Source organism: Carassius gibelio, chromosome B1 (assembly GCF_023724105.1).
Source record: "Carassius gibelio isolate Cgi1373 ecotype wild population from Czech Republic chromosome B1, carGib1.2-hapl.c, whole genome shotgun sequence".
In the NCBI taxonomy this organism is placed as follows: Eukaryota; Metazoa; Chordata; class Actinopteri; order Cypriniformes; family Cyprinidae; genus Carassius; species Carassius gibelio.
In genome coordinates this window covers 29,488,787-29,507,229 of record NC_068396.1, presented here as the reverse complement: position 1 = coordinate 29,507,229, position 18,443 = coordinate 29,488,787, and the positions used below count along the sequence as shown (strand labels likewise).

Sequence of the window (18,443 nt, the reverse complement as noted above, 5' to 3'; positions counted from 1 at the left end):
ACGTGATTAGAAATGCATTTTAATGTATTTACTTTAATATTTTTTCTTACCAATACATTTGTAACGCAAGTAACGTAATTTTATTGACATCAGTAACTGTAATCAAATTACATTTATTTTAAATGTAATGAGTTACATTACTGCGTTATCACGAAAAGTAATTAGAATACAGTAGAATACTTTGTAACGCGTTATACCCAACTCTGATAATTTGTTAGTTTATTGGAGGTACAGAAAACGACACAGCAACTCTTCGGCGTAATTGTCCCGTTTATTTCAATTGTCGCCAAGGCAATAGGTGTGTTCGACATCGGCTGCGGCTGGATGCAACCGATCGGCGAGAGTAGCCGCGGGCAGGTGGGGAGGAGCTGCAAACGGAGATATGAAGCCGGACACGTTGTGGCTCCCGTAGTTTGCTGCAATTACGTCAGTCGTGGCAGATCACGTGGCGTTTGCTTACTTGATCGCGTTTAAGATGCGTGTATAAGTGGTGTTTTGGAAGGGTGTCTTCCAAAACAAGATAACATATTGAATATATACTTTAGCAGTATGACATGGGTGTTTCTGCTAATACAAAATGATAAAAGTAACCTAAAAAAAAATCCCTGGTGGGTATGTGTTTTTTAAGAAGGTTTCAGCAACAAGATTTACAGTACACTCCAGCTGAGCTCTTTTTAACATTTTAAACATAACACCACTGATTTTCATATACAGAAGAGCACAATTCTGTTGGATTTATATTGTGATTTAGACCAACTATTTGAAAGTGAACAGAATGTTGTCAAGTTGTTAAGTTGAAGTTACAGCAAGCTGTTAGCAGTTTGCTAACCACATGCAGGTGAAGTATAAACACAGCAAAATAAACTAAAGAATATGAAGAAACCAAACAAATGGAGGAACATAATGTATTATGTATCATTTGTATAGGAGTATACATTTATGACCACATTAGATTGTATGCTTTTAAGATTAACATTTTAGTTCTTAAAAATGCTCATTTGAATAGGTTATGCTGCTGAATACTGTAAAAGGTCTGTATAAAAAAGAAAGTCATGCAAAATAAACATACACAAACTTTATATTAACAATAAAGTAAATACAGTAAAACAATATTTAATAAATATGATTTATAAGATGAAGACGACATAAAAACGTATTGAACTGTTTTAAAAGTCCATATGAGAATTTCTGAAACTGAAGCCGACTCGCAATAAACTTGAAACGCACGTCATCTGTGTCATCAGTGAATTCAGCCAATCGTGGATCAGTTGTGTCGTCATCAGAACCTGTGCAGCCGCTCTTCAGAAGCTGCGCTGGCTGAGTTCTCCGGCTACTCTCGAATCGCTCTCGTGGTACTTTGACGGCACACGTCACAGTCACGTGGCGTCAGCGCTGTATCAAGTCGGACAAAATTTCTAACCGGCATGCACTGCTTCAAGTCAGCCGACGATCGGTTTGCGCAAAACTGCATGAAGTCGAACAAGCCTAATGTTTTCCCCCACGGGCTAAATTCACATCACGTGACGGGGCGTTCCCGGGGGCGTTCCAAGACCAACCGTCTGTATCTATGCGAGAATTGATACACTGGTCCAAATATCGATATTTTAACAAAGGCGCTCTAAATAGATTTCCCTGCTCCAAGCGTCTAAAAATGCGACTATAAAAACAGCTACAACATCACTAAAATTAGTTTAGTTTATAGTATAATTCACGCAATGCTCCTTAGATTAATCATGTGTCAAAAATTAAAACTAGTTTAGTGCAGCATAGTTTTTAACATTAACGTAATATAGTTTAATATAAATATAATATTAAATTACTATATATATTTTATATATGAATTAATATAAAACTATTATAAAGTTTATTTTTTAATGTTATTACTTAATTTTATATATTTATAGGCTAAACGACTCAAGTCGAGTAAAGCGTTGGTGTGGAACTCAAACGTGCTTTTCGGTTTATACTCGGACTATTTTCAATGTAACACCGAGAGTTTCACATGTTTTCCTAGTGGATGTTTTGCTCGATTCAAATACTGTATATAGGCACATTCACACTCTTTTGTCATTTCCTTTTTAATTGTTCAGTTTTCACTGATTGTCGTGCTTAGTGATGTCGTGACTCCACGGAAAACTAAGTCAGATAACAACTTAAGGGACTTAAAATACAGCTAAAGACTATTTGACCACTTACTGTAACGTTCATGTATGTGCAAATGTATTTTTTTTTTCAATTCATGCTACAAAGTAAAACACATTTACTTTCATTGTCATCATTTGACATCTTGTTCATAACACTGCACCTGTTTGTAACTGTTCCAGACCTTCACTGTTCCTGACATTACTACCGTATGTCACCTAAATGTACAGATTTGACATTTTAAAGCGTCCATTCTTGTTTTAATTTGCAGATTTCAAGCTCTTCATGTTGTCTCCCCTCCACTAGACCGTCAGAATGAAGCAAACCGAGCCACAAAGAGACAGAGAGAGATGACCACTGGAGATGACCACTGTTAATGGAGCGGTGTCTCTTCCTCTTCCTCTTCCTCCTGTCCTACACAGAGTGCTCATCATCACCAGAGGACAAGTGTTTAAAATCCCATTGAGTATTCAAAAGTGTGAACCAATAGTGTAGCTGTAGGGGGACAAGCATGTTGACATGTTTTGACAGGCACAATCACTTAAATTTTGGAATTCTATTATAAGGCATAACAGAGCAAAAACAAACTTGGGCTGCTCTCCTGTTTGTTTGGGGTTTTTTTTTCGCTGTTGGCCTGTCAGCGTCTTTTTCAGAATGATTTCTGAAGGATCAAGTGACACTGAAGACTGGTGAAATGATGCTGAAAATTCAGCTTTGCATTACAGGAATAAATTAAATTGTAAAATATAATTAAATGGAAGTTAGTTATTTTAATTTGTAATAATATTTCACATTATTACTGTCTTTTTTGTTCTTATCAAATAGACACAGCCTTAGTGAGCATAAGAGACTACTTTTAAAATCTTAAAAGACCAGACTAAATTGAAAAAAATAAATATATATATATAAATTATATATATAAAATGCTCATTCAAATTATATATAAATACTATAATAGTATGTAAACAATGCTAAAATAACCCTGGTTTACTGTAGAGATTAACAATATATGTGCACCATATTCATTATTGGCTGATATTTGCATCTGACTGCCTAATTGCATATTTTACTGTCTCTGCTTGTTTTAGGATCAATATCGATTATCCAGCTCTAATTTAAAGGGATATTTAAAAATTATGCCAAAAATTTAATCAGTTATTTATCAGTCTCTGCTTCTCAGGTGTGTCAGTGGACTAGACTGTGTGAGCTGGATATTCCCTCTGCAGTGGAGCAACACTTACAAAACCCTGAAGTCCAGATGTGTCGACTTCCTGCTGCGATCATGAACGTAGAAAAGGGGCTAGGGGAGCCTGTCAAGGTTCACAATGATGACAAGATGCCGACAGAGGCTACAACAGCAGAATAAGGGCGATTCTCAGCTAAAAGGCCCTAATAAAGAGATGGAGAGTTACATCCAGGTGTTGAGCTCATTGCTGCTCTGGAGAAAGCTCTCTGCAGATGCAGTTCCTTCTCCCTCCACCAGGGAGCGCTCTGACGTCAGGAAGATCAAGACCACAGCTCTGCCAGAGCTGGAGAATGTGTTTGCAGAAGGACTCTATTTCACTCTCACTGATGTCGTCCTGCTGCCCTGCATCCATCAATACCTGCTAAAACAAACAAATCGAAAGCAGTTTTTATCTCATTACTTATAAATCGAAATTCTTTACAAAGAGATCCAGTCATTCATTCGTTTTAGCCACAGGTGCTTTCAAGTTATATCAAACGCAGACGTCCCTTGTCCCTCTTTGACTTCTCCTACTTAAAGGTGATTCTCTCAGTCCTGCATTTGATAAGGCCAGCAGTTTCCATTGCAATTGAAATGGATGAGTGTTGCGTGGGACGGTGAATTAGATTCTTTGCGCTGCGATGTCCCTGAACTCTTTCAGTCTAAGAGCTTGACGCAGTCTGACATCAGTGTTTGTCAGACTATTACTCTTGAGAAGTAGAAAATCTGTGGCAGTGCATTTAATAAAGGCCTGTTCTCGTCAAGAGTGTTAGCTATAAGGATGACTGCATTAGTGACTACACCAACAGAGGTTAACAGTCAGAATGTTATCTGTTGGTGGAGATACGCTAATAAAATAAAGCAATAGACAGCATTATTTTGGTTATATCACCTGCCAAACAATAACAGTATAACTATAAAGTTTTTAATAACAAATATGAATATTTTGCAATAAACTTAAAGGGGTCACTGGATGCCCATTTTCCACAAGTTTATATGATTCTTTAGAATCTTAATAATAATTTATTTATTGTCATTGCTGCAGAACAACAATATTACATTAGAGCATTAGTCGACAGTGCAGTTCCATACAATGCAAATGTATAGGAATGTAAACAGTGTGATGATAATAAAGTCCAACATTATTATCAGCAGTTGCACATTATGTAGACAGGACAATATGAATTTGGCAAGGAAATACAGTGGATGCAGTAGTAACCAAAAATATGTGTATTGTTGTTGTGTGTGCTGCAGCAGTGTAAAGTCCAGTGCACAGTTATTGCAGTTGTTGGAGAATGGTGCATAATGAATATGAATTGAGTGGGTGGAGAGGGGAACAGTGTTTGTTCAGCAGTCTGACTGCCTGGGGATAGAGGCTGTTGGCATTCTGGTGGTTCTGGCCTGAAGGGACCTGTACCTCCTACAAGAGGACAACAGGTGGAATAAACTGTGTGCCGGGTGAAACCGGTCTCTAGTGATGCTGTTTGTCCTACGCAGGCAGCGGGAGGTGTACACAGTAGAGATCTCTGGGAGGACAGTCCTGAAGATTTTACCAGCTGTTTTCACCACCCTCTGAATCATCTGCTGTTCAACTACAGTGCAGAATGACAACCACACTGGCAGCCCATAAGTACGCACACTTTGAATTGCACAACTGTAGAAATTTATCATGAACCTCTGGGGGAGTTTGACTCTTTTCAGCTTCCCCGGGAAGCTGCTGGGCCTTCCCTACAGCTAAGGTGATGTTACTGCCCCAGGACAGATCCTCTGACACAGTGAGACCCAGGAATTTGAAATGGTTCCCCCTCTCTACTACCTCTCTGTTAGAGAGACTACCTCTAGATTTAACCAGAATTTAACCAGAATGGTTAAATTTACCAAAGTCCACTATAATTTATTTGGTCTTTTGTGATGTTAAGATGCGGATTGTGCTCTTTACATCACCCTGCCAATAGTTAAATCTCCTCCCTGAATGCCGTCTCGTTGTTTGTTATGAGGCCGAGCACAAGTGTGTCGTCTGCAAATTTAATGATGTGATGAGAGGGGAAGGAGGTAGAACAGTCGTGTGAAGAGTAGTGGACTGAGCACGTAACCCTGAGGGGCACCAGTGTAGATGTATATGGTGTTTGAAATGTGCTCGCTTATTTACACACATTGAGAGGGGTTGGTTAAAAACTCCACTATCCAGTTACATAATGAATTGTTCAGTACAAGTACATGAATTTTATTTATTTTTTGTATCCTGAGAGAGATTGAGAAGGGTCCTCAATCCTCAAACTCGGGACAACATAAAGCGCCGCCTCGCTGCCCACAAGGCTATCACCGCTGACTCCTGATTTCAGTTTTGACTTGAGTTTTATAATGTTGTGATTCACCTTGTAAAAATTAAGCTCAATGGATAGCATTTATGGCATAATGTTGATTACTCATTCCTCATTATCTTAAAAAAATAAAGATATAGGATACAGTACAGCGCAGTATTTACACTTTACTGAAACAGTAAAAATATATGAAGTTACACACCAATATACGACTATACTGTTTCAGTGGTGTATCCATACAACCTAAACATGTATTTTGGCATAATCTTAATGTGAAAGAGTCACTTGCAAAATGTTTTTGCTAAATCCAGTTTGACACCATACTGTGATAAACCCTAAAATCTGTTTCAAAGAATAATTTATGTGCCTTTGTAAAATTATAAGCTTCAAATTTCTGCTTTTAAATCGATCAAAAAATGGCCCCATTAATTTCTATTGTAAATTGCCTAACTGTTCTCTCCAGTTTGGTTTTGTGAAGAAAAGAGGGATGCCCTGAAATGACTTAATGCCACACATATGGTTGAGTGAACATACAGCAATTTAATATCCCCTTAATGCTTTTTATAATTTTATTTCAATTTTGATGATTTACATTTTAATTAGTCATACATGACTGCTATTATTGCTCATCCCCAGGGTTGTGGACAAGAATGATACCTTAATGTATTCTAGACATAGATCTCCACACCACAGATGTAGTATGAAGTGATGGGAGCAGAATATCACAGAGGCTTTGTCCCTTCAGAAACCCTGTGGTGTGTCTTTAAGGTGAAGTTTGTGTGTCTGTCGTCCATTTCTTTCTCCTCTCTGCATTGTTCATTCTCCTCCTGTCGTTCTCTCGCTCTTGGCTCTCAGTGGTCAGTGGCGCATCGGTGCCTCCTAGTTTCACACTCCGTCTAGCATGTCTCCCTCCTTCTGTCCTCCTCATCCCTTTCTCTCCATCTTTCCTCTGTGGAGCGATGATAGGAGCATCACAGCTCGGGAGCTGATCTCGGTTCAGTGGGCACAACACTTTGATGGGTTACTAAAATCACAGCGCCTCGCTGTCAGTGTGCATTTTTTAATATGCATTCATGCTTTTTAGAAAACTCCACAGGAGCACAACGTACACGCAGATCCTTCTGCTGTCTCGCCCAATTGCCATAACAATTGTCCATTGTTTCCTGAAATGTGACCTACTCTTAAACTTGTGAATCTATCTATCTATCTATCTATCTATCTATCTATCTATCTATCTATCTATCTATCTATCTATCTATCTATCTATCTATCTATCTATCTATCTATCTATCTATCTATCTATCTATCTATCTATCTGTCTCTCTGTCTGTCTGTCTGTCTAAATTAACAAATGTCTTACAAATAATTCCAAGATGCATGAAAATTTTGCAATTTAAATATCTTTTTTGCATTGCATTGCAATAAGTATGCTTAATTTTCAAAAAATAAATTACTATAAAAACACTTAATATTTAGAACAGTCCTACAAACCAACACAATTTTCTTAATGCAAAATAATTTTTTCATGTCAATTTCATACCCAGACTTATTTTTTTATATTTTAATGTGTAATATAATATAATATTTCCATTCCAGATCTCCCTCCAAAAGCACACCCACTCCACCCTTTCCCATCTCCCCTTGCTGCTGAGATTGTACCAGCGTGTACAGGAGTTCCCCAGTGTACTGAGGGCTGCAAAGGATTGTGGGATGTCCCTCCTCAGTCTCAGCCCGGTTGACCCTTGCCCTCCCCATCCGGAGGCCCTACGACCCAGTGGAGCAGAGCAGGAAGGGCCGAAACTCAAGCAAGAGGCTTTCATCGGTGGCCTGCGGCCAACTCTCTCCAAACTGCAAGTAATTGAATTTCACTCACTTTCTTTTCCTGCCGCTCTCTTGCTCTCTTATTTTATTCTCCTCATTCGTCTTTCCCTAACTCTTCCCGCTCACGGAAGGAGATTACACATGGCGCGCACAGAAGCGCTTCTCTTTGCCACTTCACTAAACCTGTCAGAGGCGAACTCACATAATCCCTAAACAGCGATCTGCTCTCAATACGTTCAGTGGTGTGCTCTCGTCCCTTTACGGCAGCCCTGTGTGCAACTGCGGGCCTGAACCATGATGATAAAGGATTTATGCACTCCAGCGAGGCAGAACAGCAGCCGTACTGACTCGCTCTTAACTGATGGGACTCCCTGCCACTTGATACTTTAAGGAGGCTGGTATTACGGGGCTGTCTGACTCCGACAAGCGCTGCGATTTCTTTCAGCTGTGTGTCTGACGTTCATTAGTTGTGGTAAAGAATATGTGGAGGGTTATAACAGATAAACCTTAACACACTATGAAATGCTTGCATTTATCAGGAAATGTTCTAATCCGTGAATAAAAGAAAGCATTCATGAGATTCATATAAAAAGAAATGAATGTGATCAGTAACCTAATTTCATGCATAAGCAGATCAAAAGAACATGAATTCAGTGCACATTTGCTTATTTTTCTTCCTAAAAATAAGATATTGCAAGAAATAAATATGGATTTTGTAGTTCTTCACACTTCTGCAGACTGTAAATCATAATTATTAACATCACCGCTATGTTCACAATTTTATACACGGCCAAAAATAGTTGAACTGAATCGTTGTTTACTTTCCCGCTAGATTTTTACAGGAAATTTCATGAGCACGGTGTTCAGTATTTGTACAATGTATACACTACTACCTGTACACACTCATTTCAGCAAAGTTGCATTAAATTGATCAAAAGTCACATTAAATAATTTTACATTGTTACAAAAACAAAACAAAAAAGATTCTGCAGCTGCACAACTGTTTACTTGACCAATCTTGATAATAATAAAAGTTTCTTGAGCATCAAATCATCATATTAGACTGATTTCTGAAAGATCATGTGACACTGAAGACTGGAGGAATGATGCTGAAAATCACCTTTGCATCACAGGAATAAATTACATTGTAAAATATATTAAAATAACAAAAGTTATTTTAAATTGCTGTACAATTTTACTGTATTACTGTTTTACAGTTTTTTTTTAATCAAATAAATGCAGCCTTTCAAAAACATAAACTTAACAATCTCAAACTTTTGAACAGCAGTGCAACTTGGTATTAAATATCAAGATTAGTTTTTATTGAAGAGTTTTCATTGTGAACGAATTGGTGTTATGGCCTTGAAAATAAATGGCTCTGGTGAGTCAAAACTCAAGTCTTCCTCATTTTTAAAAGAGAACAATTGAACAAGTTTCTTATTTTGGTCCATTAATTTTATTTGAAAAAGAAGTACCAGATTAATTTATGTTCACTGTGTTTAAGAAACCAGTCCACCACATGTTTTTATTTAATTAATAGTGATGGATCATAAAAAAAACTGTGAAAGAAATGATTATTTTCTCACAGTTCACCTAAGTCCATTTCATCTCTCTTCACGAAGAGGAGATCTATTTTTGAAGCAGGTTTGTCCTCAGAGGTGGGCTAACGTTTAACCACAAGTGTATGATGGAGTTTGTTCTTAAACAAACAGGACCATAGTGATCATATAGCAAGTCAGTCAAGCGTCTACACGTCTGAAATATTTAACTATATTAACCAAGGGACCTTTTTACTTGTGCAACAAAAAATAATAACACACCCGTTTTTGGAAATTTAGCATGCTATATTATTTGATCATGGTAAAAAAAAATATTTACATCACACTTTAAAAACGTATGCACGTCTTTATATACATTATATAACAAAATATTGTTACAAGTGGTTTTATTTGAACGAAAGATATTAAAAGCAATTGATTTAGTGTTACAGTTGGATCAGGGCTACCATATTTCAAAAGGCCTTGGTATGACCATCTGATAATGTTGCTTTATCATGGTACTGCCAGTATACTTTTTAAGGGCTGTTTTTACCCCTGTAACTTTGTACTAGTTTGTTGTTTTCCCACCAACTTTACAACTTTGTAATGCAGTACTATATACAATATTGTTGTTTCTTTATGATGAATCACTTGCTGTAGTCAGTCACAGACCCCCATGTTTCCTCACCTTTCCAGATAATAATGCACTCATAAGGTTGTATTTCATGGAAAACTCAGCTTGTGACATCATTGCTGTGTCCTGATGAGTGCTTTCTTTTTCCCAGGAGGAACCGCTGATTCAGGCCATAACCTCCTGTGCAGTCTTCCGCCTGCTTATTCAATTTCCCACCACTTCCATAGCAGACCTGCTGATTTACCCAGCATCTCACCGGCCCACAAACTCAGGCAACACTTCATCGGTGCAGAAATCTGCAGATAATGAGTAGAGAGCCCACAGTGGTCTCATACACTTTTGCTGTACAACTCCCACAGGAGTGGCAAACAGAGTAACAACGCTAGGTCTCTTCTCTGTCTGTCCCGGACCACAATCCTGCAGTCGGGTCCCCAGCAGGTGATAAAAATGCACAGCTGCCGTCTAGTTTTCAGGCCTGCTGCAGAACTTCTCATCCAGCTTTTCTTGTGTGTGTGGATTTGGTGTTTGCCACCTCTGGCATTCAGCAACTATAAATCAGATATTTCCCGTCACGCTAGTGGATATCAATTTGGTGTGTGTGAATGTGTTGGAGCTCAGCAGGCACTCTTAATGCATAGCAGTCCACTGGGATTTTCCAGCCTGCGTGCTTTCTGCTTTAGGTCTGCTCTGCAGCTGTTGCTGGTGGCTCATTGCTTTAGAGCAAATGACATTTTCATCCGTGGAGCCAAACCTTATGGCCAGCCTAGATTTGTAATGACATAGCAGCAAACAGAGATGCACCATCTTCAGCTGCTGTTTAACGACCAGATTCAGACCTATTCTAAATCAATAACCAGGAGCATCTCACAAGCTCCAAGATTTAATACGGTTTGTGAATTTAGGTGTGGCTAAAGGGTGTTGTTAGGCATGACACACAGCAGATTAGCTATATTTGCGTGTTAGATTGAGTGTTTTAGCATGTCTGGAATGTTGTGTTGGCCAATCAGAACCTGGGACTGGAATTCTCCATTTTATGATCTTGTTTTGGGACCGTCTGGAATGATTTTTTTTTTTTTATCATTTGCAGGATTCTTAAGTGTTCATTGCAAATTTCAAATTTGTACCTATATTGCAAGAAGAGAAATAAATAATTTTTGAAAATAAATTCTATAAAAGATAATGCGATATTATTAGACTGGTATTCGTGGGATGCAACCACCACCGCCTGTGTTACTGTGCCCCTCTTTTCATCCTCTCCCCTCCTTGCTGAACATGTTTAAAAGTGAAATCGGTAAAATAGCATGCATACGAGAGCCATTGCGTGTTGTTGCGAGCGTCAGCAACTGCACGCGAACATAGATTTACAAAAAATAACCCACCCCACCACATAATGTGATTCCCCCCCCACCCCCGGAAATGCTCCTCCGACTCAAGTGCCCTGGAGCCAGCCCAGGACTAGGCTTATGCCTTTGAAACTGTGTTTTTCTTTAGTCTGATTCTTCAGTCTTCTTTTACCTCCTTTTTTAAAAAAAAAAATAAAGCCCTGAATGGTTGAACTATTCGTTTAATTGCTTATTGTCTGTATGTTTTATCAAACAAAACATTTCCTAGAGGTTTTAACACCAATCTCACTCTGTCTTCACCCCGTTCCACATGAGTTTTTTTTTGGTAGTTCAGGTTAATTTCATTCTAAACAGGTGACTAAGTTCATCTTGCCAGACTGGTGAAAATTTGTCTTTGCTACTTAAAAAGTACCCTATAGAGTCCCCCAACACAAGACCATATATTAACTTCTGTGTCTGTAGCATTGCATGTATTAGTGTTTTTTTTTTTTTACCCATTCCTGTATGTCCCTTTGATGATTAAGTACCAGCTAGGAACAATGTACAATCAATTATAGGACTTCAACCTTTAAAGGAGTTTCTTAAGTTGGATGAACTTCTGCGTAACAGTTTCTTAATTTAATTACCAGCTTGTCTCAGGTGTTCTGAGGAAGTGTGAAAAGTTGTCAGCTTCAGTAAAAAGCTGTTGCCTGGAGGCTTCTGTTGGTAGTCTATGGTTTAACCTGTGTTTATATGTTCTTTTGTCCTGCAGGAGAATGGGATAGATGCTGTTTAGGCTGCTCACCCTTGCCCTTCATGGACAGTTGATTGGGAGAGCCTACCGCCAGCTGTCAACCCCACTGTAGGTAACCCTGGGTGTATTTTCCACACAAGTGCAACACAACCCTTCACTCCTAACATGCCAGTTGTGATAAGCATCTTTTTGATCCATATATAATATTGAAATATTTGTGAAGATCTATTTTGGTGCTGCATTTAAACAATACAAGGCTTTATTGAACTGAGAGGCATGCCACTGAGAGGCATTTTATCCTTTTTTCTCATTTATTTCTTGCCTCTCTCTAATACTCCGTCTCAATAAAACCTTTTTTTGAAATCAGTCAATCCTATAAGGATGTTGAGAATTGTTTTCCCGCTCTTTTTTTTTAGCATTTGAAATTGTAATCCACTAAGCCTGACAGGTAATATACTTGTGAATGAAATAACAGTACTGCTGCGCTTCCTTGGTTTCCTTGATTTCATTTTCAACTGTTTCTGCTTCACACAGCGCCTACAAAGGATCTGGCTTTGATATGATTTCAACAATCGATGTAGTGACAGATTTAATGCCTAAGATTGATGGGCATAGAATAAGTAAAGTAAAAACAGTTTTGGAGCATTTTTGTCTCCTACATATTTGCAATGCTTTGACTTTTTGAAAGTAAATTATTGCCATACTTGTAGAAATGTGTTTCTGAGCAGAGAATATTCATGTGCTGGGGTCTTAACTAGCTTGGACAGCAGGCAGCTGTTTTTTTTTTCACCAGGAATGAGTGAGATGCCAATCACCTCGCACAGACCATCGAGTGAGCTCCGTGGAGAGACAGAAATCCAGTTCGTTTAAAGAGTCTGGGAACAATCCTCATCAACCCACGCCCCTGAGAGCATCATTTACTTGAGTCATAAGACTACATACAATTCTGGTTGGTAAGAATAAAAAAACAAATAGGGATGTCAGGGTTTGTGCTTAACCCTGGAGAACCCACGGGGTCAAATTTGGCCACTGTTAATTGCTGCCACCCAAAATGAACCAACAAAAATTTTTTTTTCAAAATTAGCTTCAAAAGCCCAGAGTGCCACTTCTGACCCCTGCATAGAGACACCTAGTGGATCAATATTGAACTCACAAGTGCCAGAGTGGTAGTAACAAGATGGCTTACCACATGCTGTTTTGTTGAGCTGGAAACCTACCAAAACAAAATCGTCTTCTCAGCAAACCAGCGGTTGGTAAAATTGTGTATTTTTTGTTAATCTATTTAGTATTAGCTTGCAGAATGCCTAGAAGTAAGTTTTATATTGTTTTTGGTGAAATTATTGACTCTGAGCTAGTTCAAAAAACAATGAGTCAAAAATGACCCTCTGGGTGTATGGGTTAAAAAAATGTCGGGTCAAAAATGACCCTTTGGTTCTTTGAGTGACTTTGATGGAGAATGGTGACAGTCCTGTATTTGGCTAATGCCTTGAAATAATTTCATTTGTATAATATATTTTAATAAGTAACCTTAGTAGTACAGGGCCACAGACTAATAAAGTCGATGTGCTGTGTGCAAGGACCTCAAAACTGAAATGCACTGTGAAAAATGCAAAAATGCTCTCTGCATCAACAACAAAAAAAAGTTGTTTCAAAGACTACCACAATATCTAGTGTTCCTTTCTCTAGCAGAACACATTTTTGGATAGGCAAAGACCCATGTTGTTAGTTTTTGTCAGTTGTGATTTTGGCCCTGTGTTCTTGTTTCCATTGGACAAAGTGTTTGTACATTTGAAATCCAGTTCTAACATGCAACAAATATAGCAAAAAAACAAAAACAAACAAAAAACATTGTTAAATGTAGCTGTGTGGTTGACTGATTATTTTCCTAAATTTAAAATAGTTTGCATTGACTGTGTTTGTTATTGTGATTCTTTGAAATGAAAGCCCAATGGGTCAAATTTGGCCCTAATCCTAAATTAGGGAATAAAGGGTTAAAATTGAAAAAGTGGATATTTTGGTGTTCAGTGAACTTGTAGGAGTAATTTAATGCATAGTTCATAATTTTCCAAAGAAGAAAAAGGTTCTTGGGTTCTCCAGGGTTAAGAAATTTGGTTCCTAATTGTCAATTTTTTTTTTTAGGGATTTTTTTTTTTACCAAAACTAAAATAAAATCTAAGACTAAAATGTATTATAAAGAAAAAATGTAACTTAAAATAAATGTTAACTTAAATAAAACATACAAAAAAGCCTTTTTTTCAGCTAGGTGCCAAGCCATCATGTCTCATTGTCTTTCTTTTTTTATTTATTTGAAGTAATACAAGACTAAAACGGAAATAAAAATGAATAGAATGACTGTATAGACAGACACATAAAAAATATATTAATTAAAATGACAAATGTACAGCACTATCAATAAAACGTTATGTACTTAAAATCAAATCAAAATATGAATTAAAAACTATAATAGTATATCAGTGATACTAAAGTAACACTGATTCTCTGTTCTTGCTTTTTCCTCTGCATATCAAAGAAATGTCACCCAAAAATGAAGAAAAAAAACCTTTATGGCTTCCTTTTTTCATCCTCATAGACCACAAAAGGATATATGTATTGCAGATTGCCTAAGCAGCTCTTTTCCATGTACTGTATAGAATGTACTGTAAATGGTACCCACAGCTATCAAAAAAGGTTATACTTACATTTTGGTCTTCTCTTTATACAAAGCTATTATATGCTTTCAGTAGACTTACTGGTGTTATGTTTTTTTTTTTTTTTTTATGTTTGACAGCCCCAATATGGCATTGCATAGAAGATAACTTGAACATGAACATTCTTCTCTTTTTGTTTTCCATGAGTAAATAGAAATACAGGTTTAGATTGGTTTAATTAGTGGTTTCTGTGTCCCTTGCCCATATGACATATTCAGTGTATTGTACTGTAAGTCCAAAGTAACTGCTTTTTCCTGCCAGTGTTGAAAGAGTTTCATGATTTTTACTTTCTCTCAAAATAATAACTGACTATCTTCCACTTGCATTCTGAGACTGCTTATTATTTGAGGCTTTTATGAGATTTTCTTCCCACTCTGTTCAGTGCTGTCTGTATTGTGAACTTCTATTGCTTTGTTTCCATTTACTCCAAAGTCTATTTCCGAAATGAACTCCCGAAAGAGTATAATTGATTGTCTGCAGTGTGCTGAGAAGAACAAATTCCCTGGACATTTTGATGGTCCATGAGTCATGTTGCCTCTGCTGCAGATTTTCAAGTGTTTTAATGCAGGGCCCTTCAGAGAAAACAGTTCTGAGAACAAGACACACTCTGAACATAGGCACTTAGGTGAACCCCCACATGCGAAAGTTTGTTTCTTTTATTTGGTACCATCTTTTTCTTTACTATAGTAGCTTTGTCTGTCAGCACATGCCCACACATGCCTCCCTCTAATGTCTTTTCAAGTGCTGGATTCATGAGCGGTAACAGAGAGAAGGTGTAAGAACAGAGAGGCCTGTATGTCCTGCTGTTTGTTGTGAATCCTCTATCGCTACAGCGCTCCACTAATCGCTCCCGTCATCTTTCAACAGTCAGGTAACCTGTGGTGTGAAGACAAGCTCCATTGTTATGGGATTGTCATAGTCCTCAACTATTTGAGAAAGTGTATCAGCAGTCTGCCTGTGCTGCCCAGAGCTCTGATTCTTGATTTGTTGCATCTTAACTTTAAAACCAGATTACTTAAGCAAACATTTAGATGTGCAGTCAGCAGATCCTACCTTCCCACACAATGGAAAACAGTGCCTCAAGGCACTGTTTTGGGCCCCTTCCCATTGTCAGACTAAACATTATCTTTACATGATTTTCCCACTATGTGTGTGATGATGATAACCCCGTGTTCTCATTAAACATTCAGAGTGTCCTCTGGGACATTTTCTACTTCCCTTGTAATATTTTTACCCGCAATTAGTTGTTTCCGGGGTTTTAGTTTCAATGTCTGCGTCATTGGATAAGATGTTGGTACGTGGGCACATCTAAAGAGGAGCTGTCGTACGGACAAGATTACAGAGTCCTGTTTCATTTGAGAGATTGGCTTCAGCACTGGAGTTTTCGGAAATTTGACACACTCTGTTCCCAAAATGGCAGCGAATGGATTTTATTTATTGACAGTTTTCTATGGGAGACATTTTAGCTAAACATTTAGACGTTTGAGAGACTACCGCAACTACCACCCACATTTTGCTAACCACCTCCAGAGTGCTGATAAATATTGTTTTAAATTGAGGGCAGTCTGTGGGAGGATTGCATAGCAAGGGTGTCTATTATGCAGTTTGTCGAGAGCAGGAGAGAGAACTAGTCGCTGTCACCACTACAGAGCAGAGAGAAGCCCCGGGGGCCACCTGGGAAACGTTGTTGGCGGTGGTGCTTGAATGTGAATTCATTCCCACTGTCAACACCAGCCCTGTTGAGCATTGAGACACTCCTGTGTGTTTATGTGGGAAGGGGCCGTTTACATGGAAGGTGCATTCCGGATGCGTCTGCCTGTTTTGGCAGCTACTTGTATGAAATGCTTCAACTCTAGACAGTTTATAGCCATAGAGGAAGGAAGGTCAAATGAAAGCCTCCAGAACCTTCAAAGAAGCATTATTGCTTTCGAAATGACTTCTAAACCCTCAAAGACATATGCTGCTTCATTTTAAGGAGCTAGACTGTGACAGTTGGCAAACATTCATTCAGTACTGTTTTTTAGGCAGGAAGAGACCTTCTTGGCTGACTTATAAAAGTGATCAACACAGTACGAGGCTGGCATGCAAACCTGTAGCAACCTTGCATACATGACTTTGCACCCCGAAACTTGGAAACTGTAGAAGCTCGTTAGTTAGATTTCAATCTGTTCTTGCCATTTTTTGTGTGCAAATTTGCATCAGGCAGTCTGTGGCAGTGCAGTCTGAGGCAGTGATTACATGCTGCTTTGCCCATTATTGCTCACTTTAGTGGCTCGTCTGTATTAACACATTTAGAAGCATTGTGAAGAATTACTGTAGCTTGACGTATACCTGAATTAGTCAGTATTGTTGCTCCCACTTCTCAAAGCACCATTCAGAGTTGAATTGAAAATACCTTTTAAAGGTCCCATGACATGGATTATTTCCTTTTCTTTAAATGCTTTTTAATGTTTCCTTAGGTGTATTTATATTGTTAGTATGATTTTTACATTTAAAATTTAGAAATAAAAAGCATTTTTATATCCTAACATTAGCCCTCTGGCTTGAATGCTCTGTTTGAAGGGGTGTATCAGACTCCGAGTAAACCACAACTGTTGTGATTGTCACGTTCGGCGTTTCAGGAACGAGGCTAGAGAACCAATTGCAGGTATGAGGAGTTTAATATAGGGCAAATCCAGAGGGGTAAACAGTCCAAGCAGGGTCAAAACCAGAAAATCCAACACCAAACATTAACAGGACACGAACACAGGGCAAGGCAAGGTAAGGCAAGACAAGGGTGACGGAATGAATTAACATTAACGTTAAACATTAAACAAGGACTCCGTAACATAGACTAAGACAGACCGGGTATTTATACACAGAAGGATAATGGGGAAACAGGAGACAGGTGGGGTGAACAATCAATTACGTAACAAGGAGGAAGGTGACCATATAAGGGAACAGGAAGTGATCTGGGACAGACACCGTGAGAAGGAGGACATCTAGTGGAACCCCGGGGAACAACAACCCAGACACTGTGACAGTACCCCCCCTCTACGGAGCGGCTCCCAGACGCTCCAAGACAAAACACAACACAGAGACCAGGAGGGAGGCGGACAGGTGGAGGCTCAGGGGGAGGGACGGAGGGCCGGAAAAGGAACACATGGGGAACAAACACCAGAAATGTAAACATAAAACAGGGAGACCAGGAGGGAGGAGGACCGGAGGAGGTACAGGGGGAGGGATGGAGGGCCAGACTAAACTAAAGGGAACAGACAGAAACAGAACTCAAAAAACACAAAACAGAAGTCCATGAAGGACATGTTGAGGCGTCCACCAGGGCGGAGCAGATGACCACCACAGCCGTGTGGTCAAGGCCAGAGCCCTCCAGGGCGGAGCGGAAGACCACCACAGCCTAGTGGTCAAAGTCAGAGCCCTCCAGGGCGGAGCGGAAGACCACCACATCCTCGTGGTCAAAGCCAAAGTCCCCCAGGGCGGAGCGGACGACCACCACGTCCTCGTGGTCACTGCCAAAGTCTCTGGAACCACCTCGGGCACTGCCTCGACATCCGGCACTGCCTCGGCCTTCGGAACCACATCGGTCACTGCCTCGGCCTTCGGAACCACATCGGGCACTGCCTCGGCCTTCGGAACCACATCGGGCACCGCCTCGGCATCGGGAACAGCATCGGGCACCGCATCGGGCACCGCCTCGGGAACTGCATCGGGAACGACCTCGGCCTCGGGAACAGCATCGGGCACCGCCTCGGGAACTGCACCGGGCACCGCCTCGGGAACTGCACCGGGCACCGCCTCGGGAACTGCACCGGGCACCGCCTCGGCCTCTCGAACAGCATCGAGCACCTCCTCGGCCTCTCGAACAGCATCGAGCACCTCCTCGGGAACAGCCTCGGCCTCGGGAACTGCATCGGGCATCGCCTCGGGAACTGCATCGGGCACCGCCTCGGGGACCGCATCGGGCACCGCCTCGGGAACCGC

At 39.7% G+C, this 18,443-nt stretch overlaps 1 protein-coding gene across 1 annotated transcript in view; it reads left to right on the top strand.

The window, feature by feature from the left end:
* Positions 1 to 2,505: 2,505 nt before the first annotated feature.
* gstcd (glutathione S-transferase, C-terminal domain containing) overlaps positions 2,506 to 18,443 on the top strand; it is a 46,700-nt gene continuing 30,762 nt past the window's right edge. The window contains 8 exon segments of the mRNA XM_052544806.1: positions 2,506 to 2,608; positions 3,264 to 3,480; positions 3,482 to 3,747; positions 3,750 to 6,456; positions 7,285 to 7,542; positions 9,833 to 10,119; positions 11,776 to 11,865; positions 12,174 to 12,710. Of these exon segments, the coding sequence (XP_052400766.1) occupies positions 2,506 to 2,608; positions 3,264 to 3,480; positions 3,482 to 3,747; positions 3,750 to 3,838 (675 nt within the window). The 3' untranslated portion in view covers positions 3,839 to 6,456; positions 7,285 to 7,542; positions 9,833 to 10,119; positions 11,776 to 11,865; positions 12,174 to 12,710.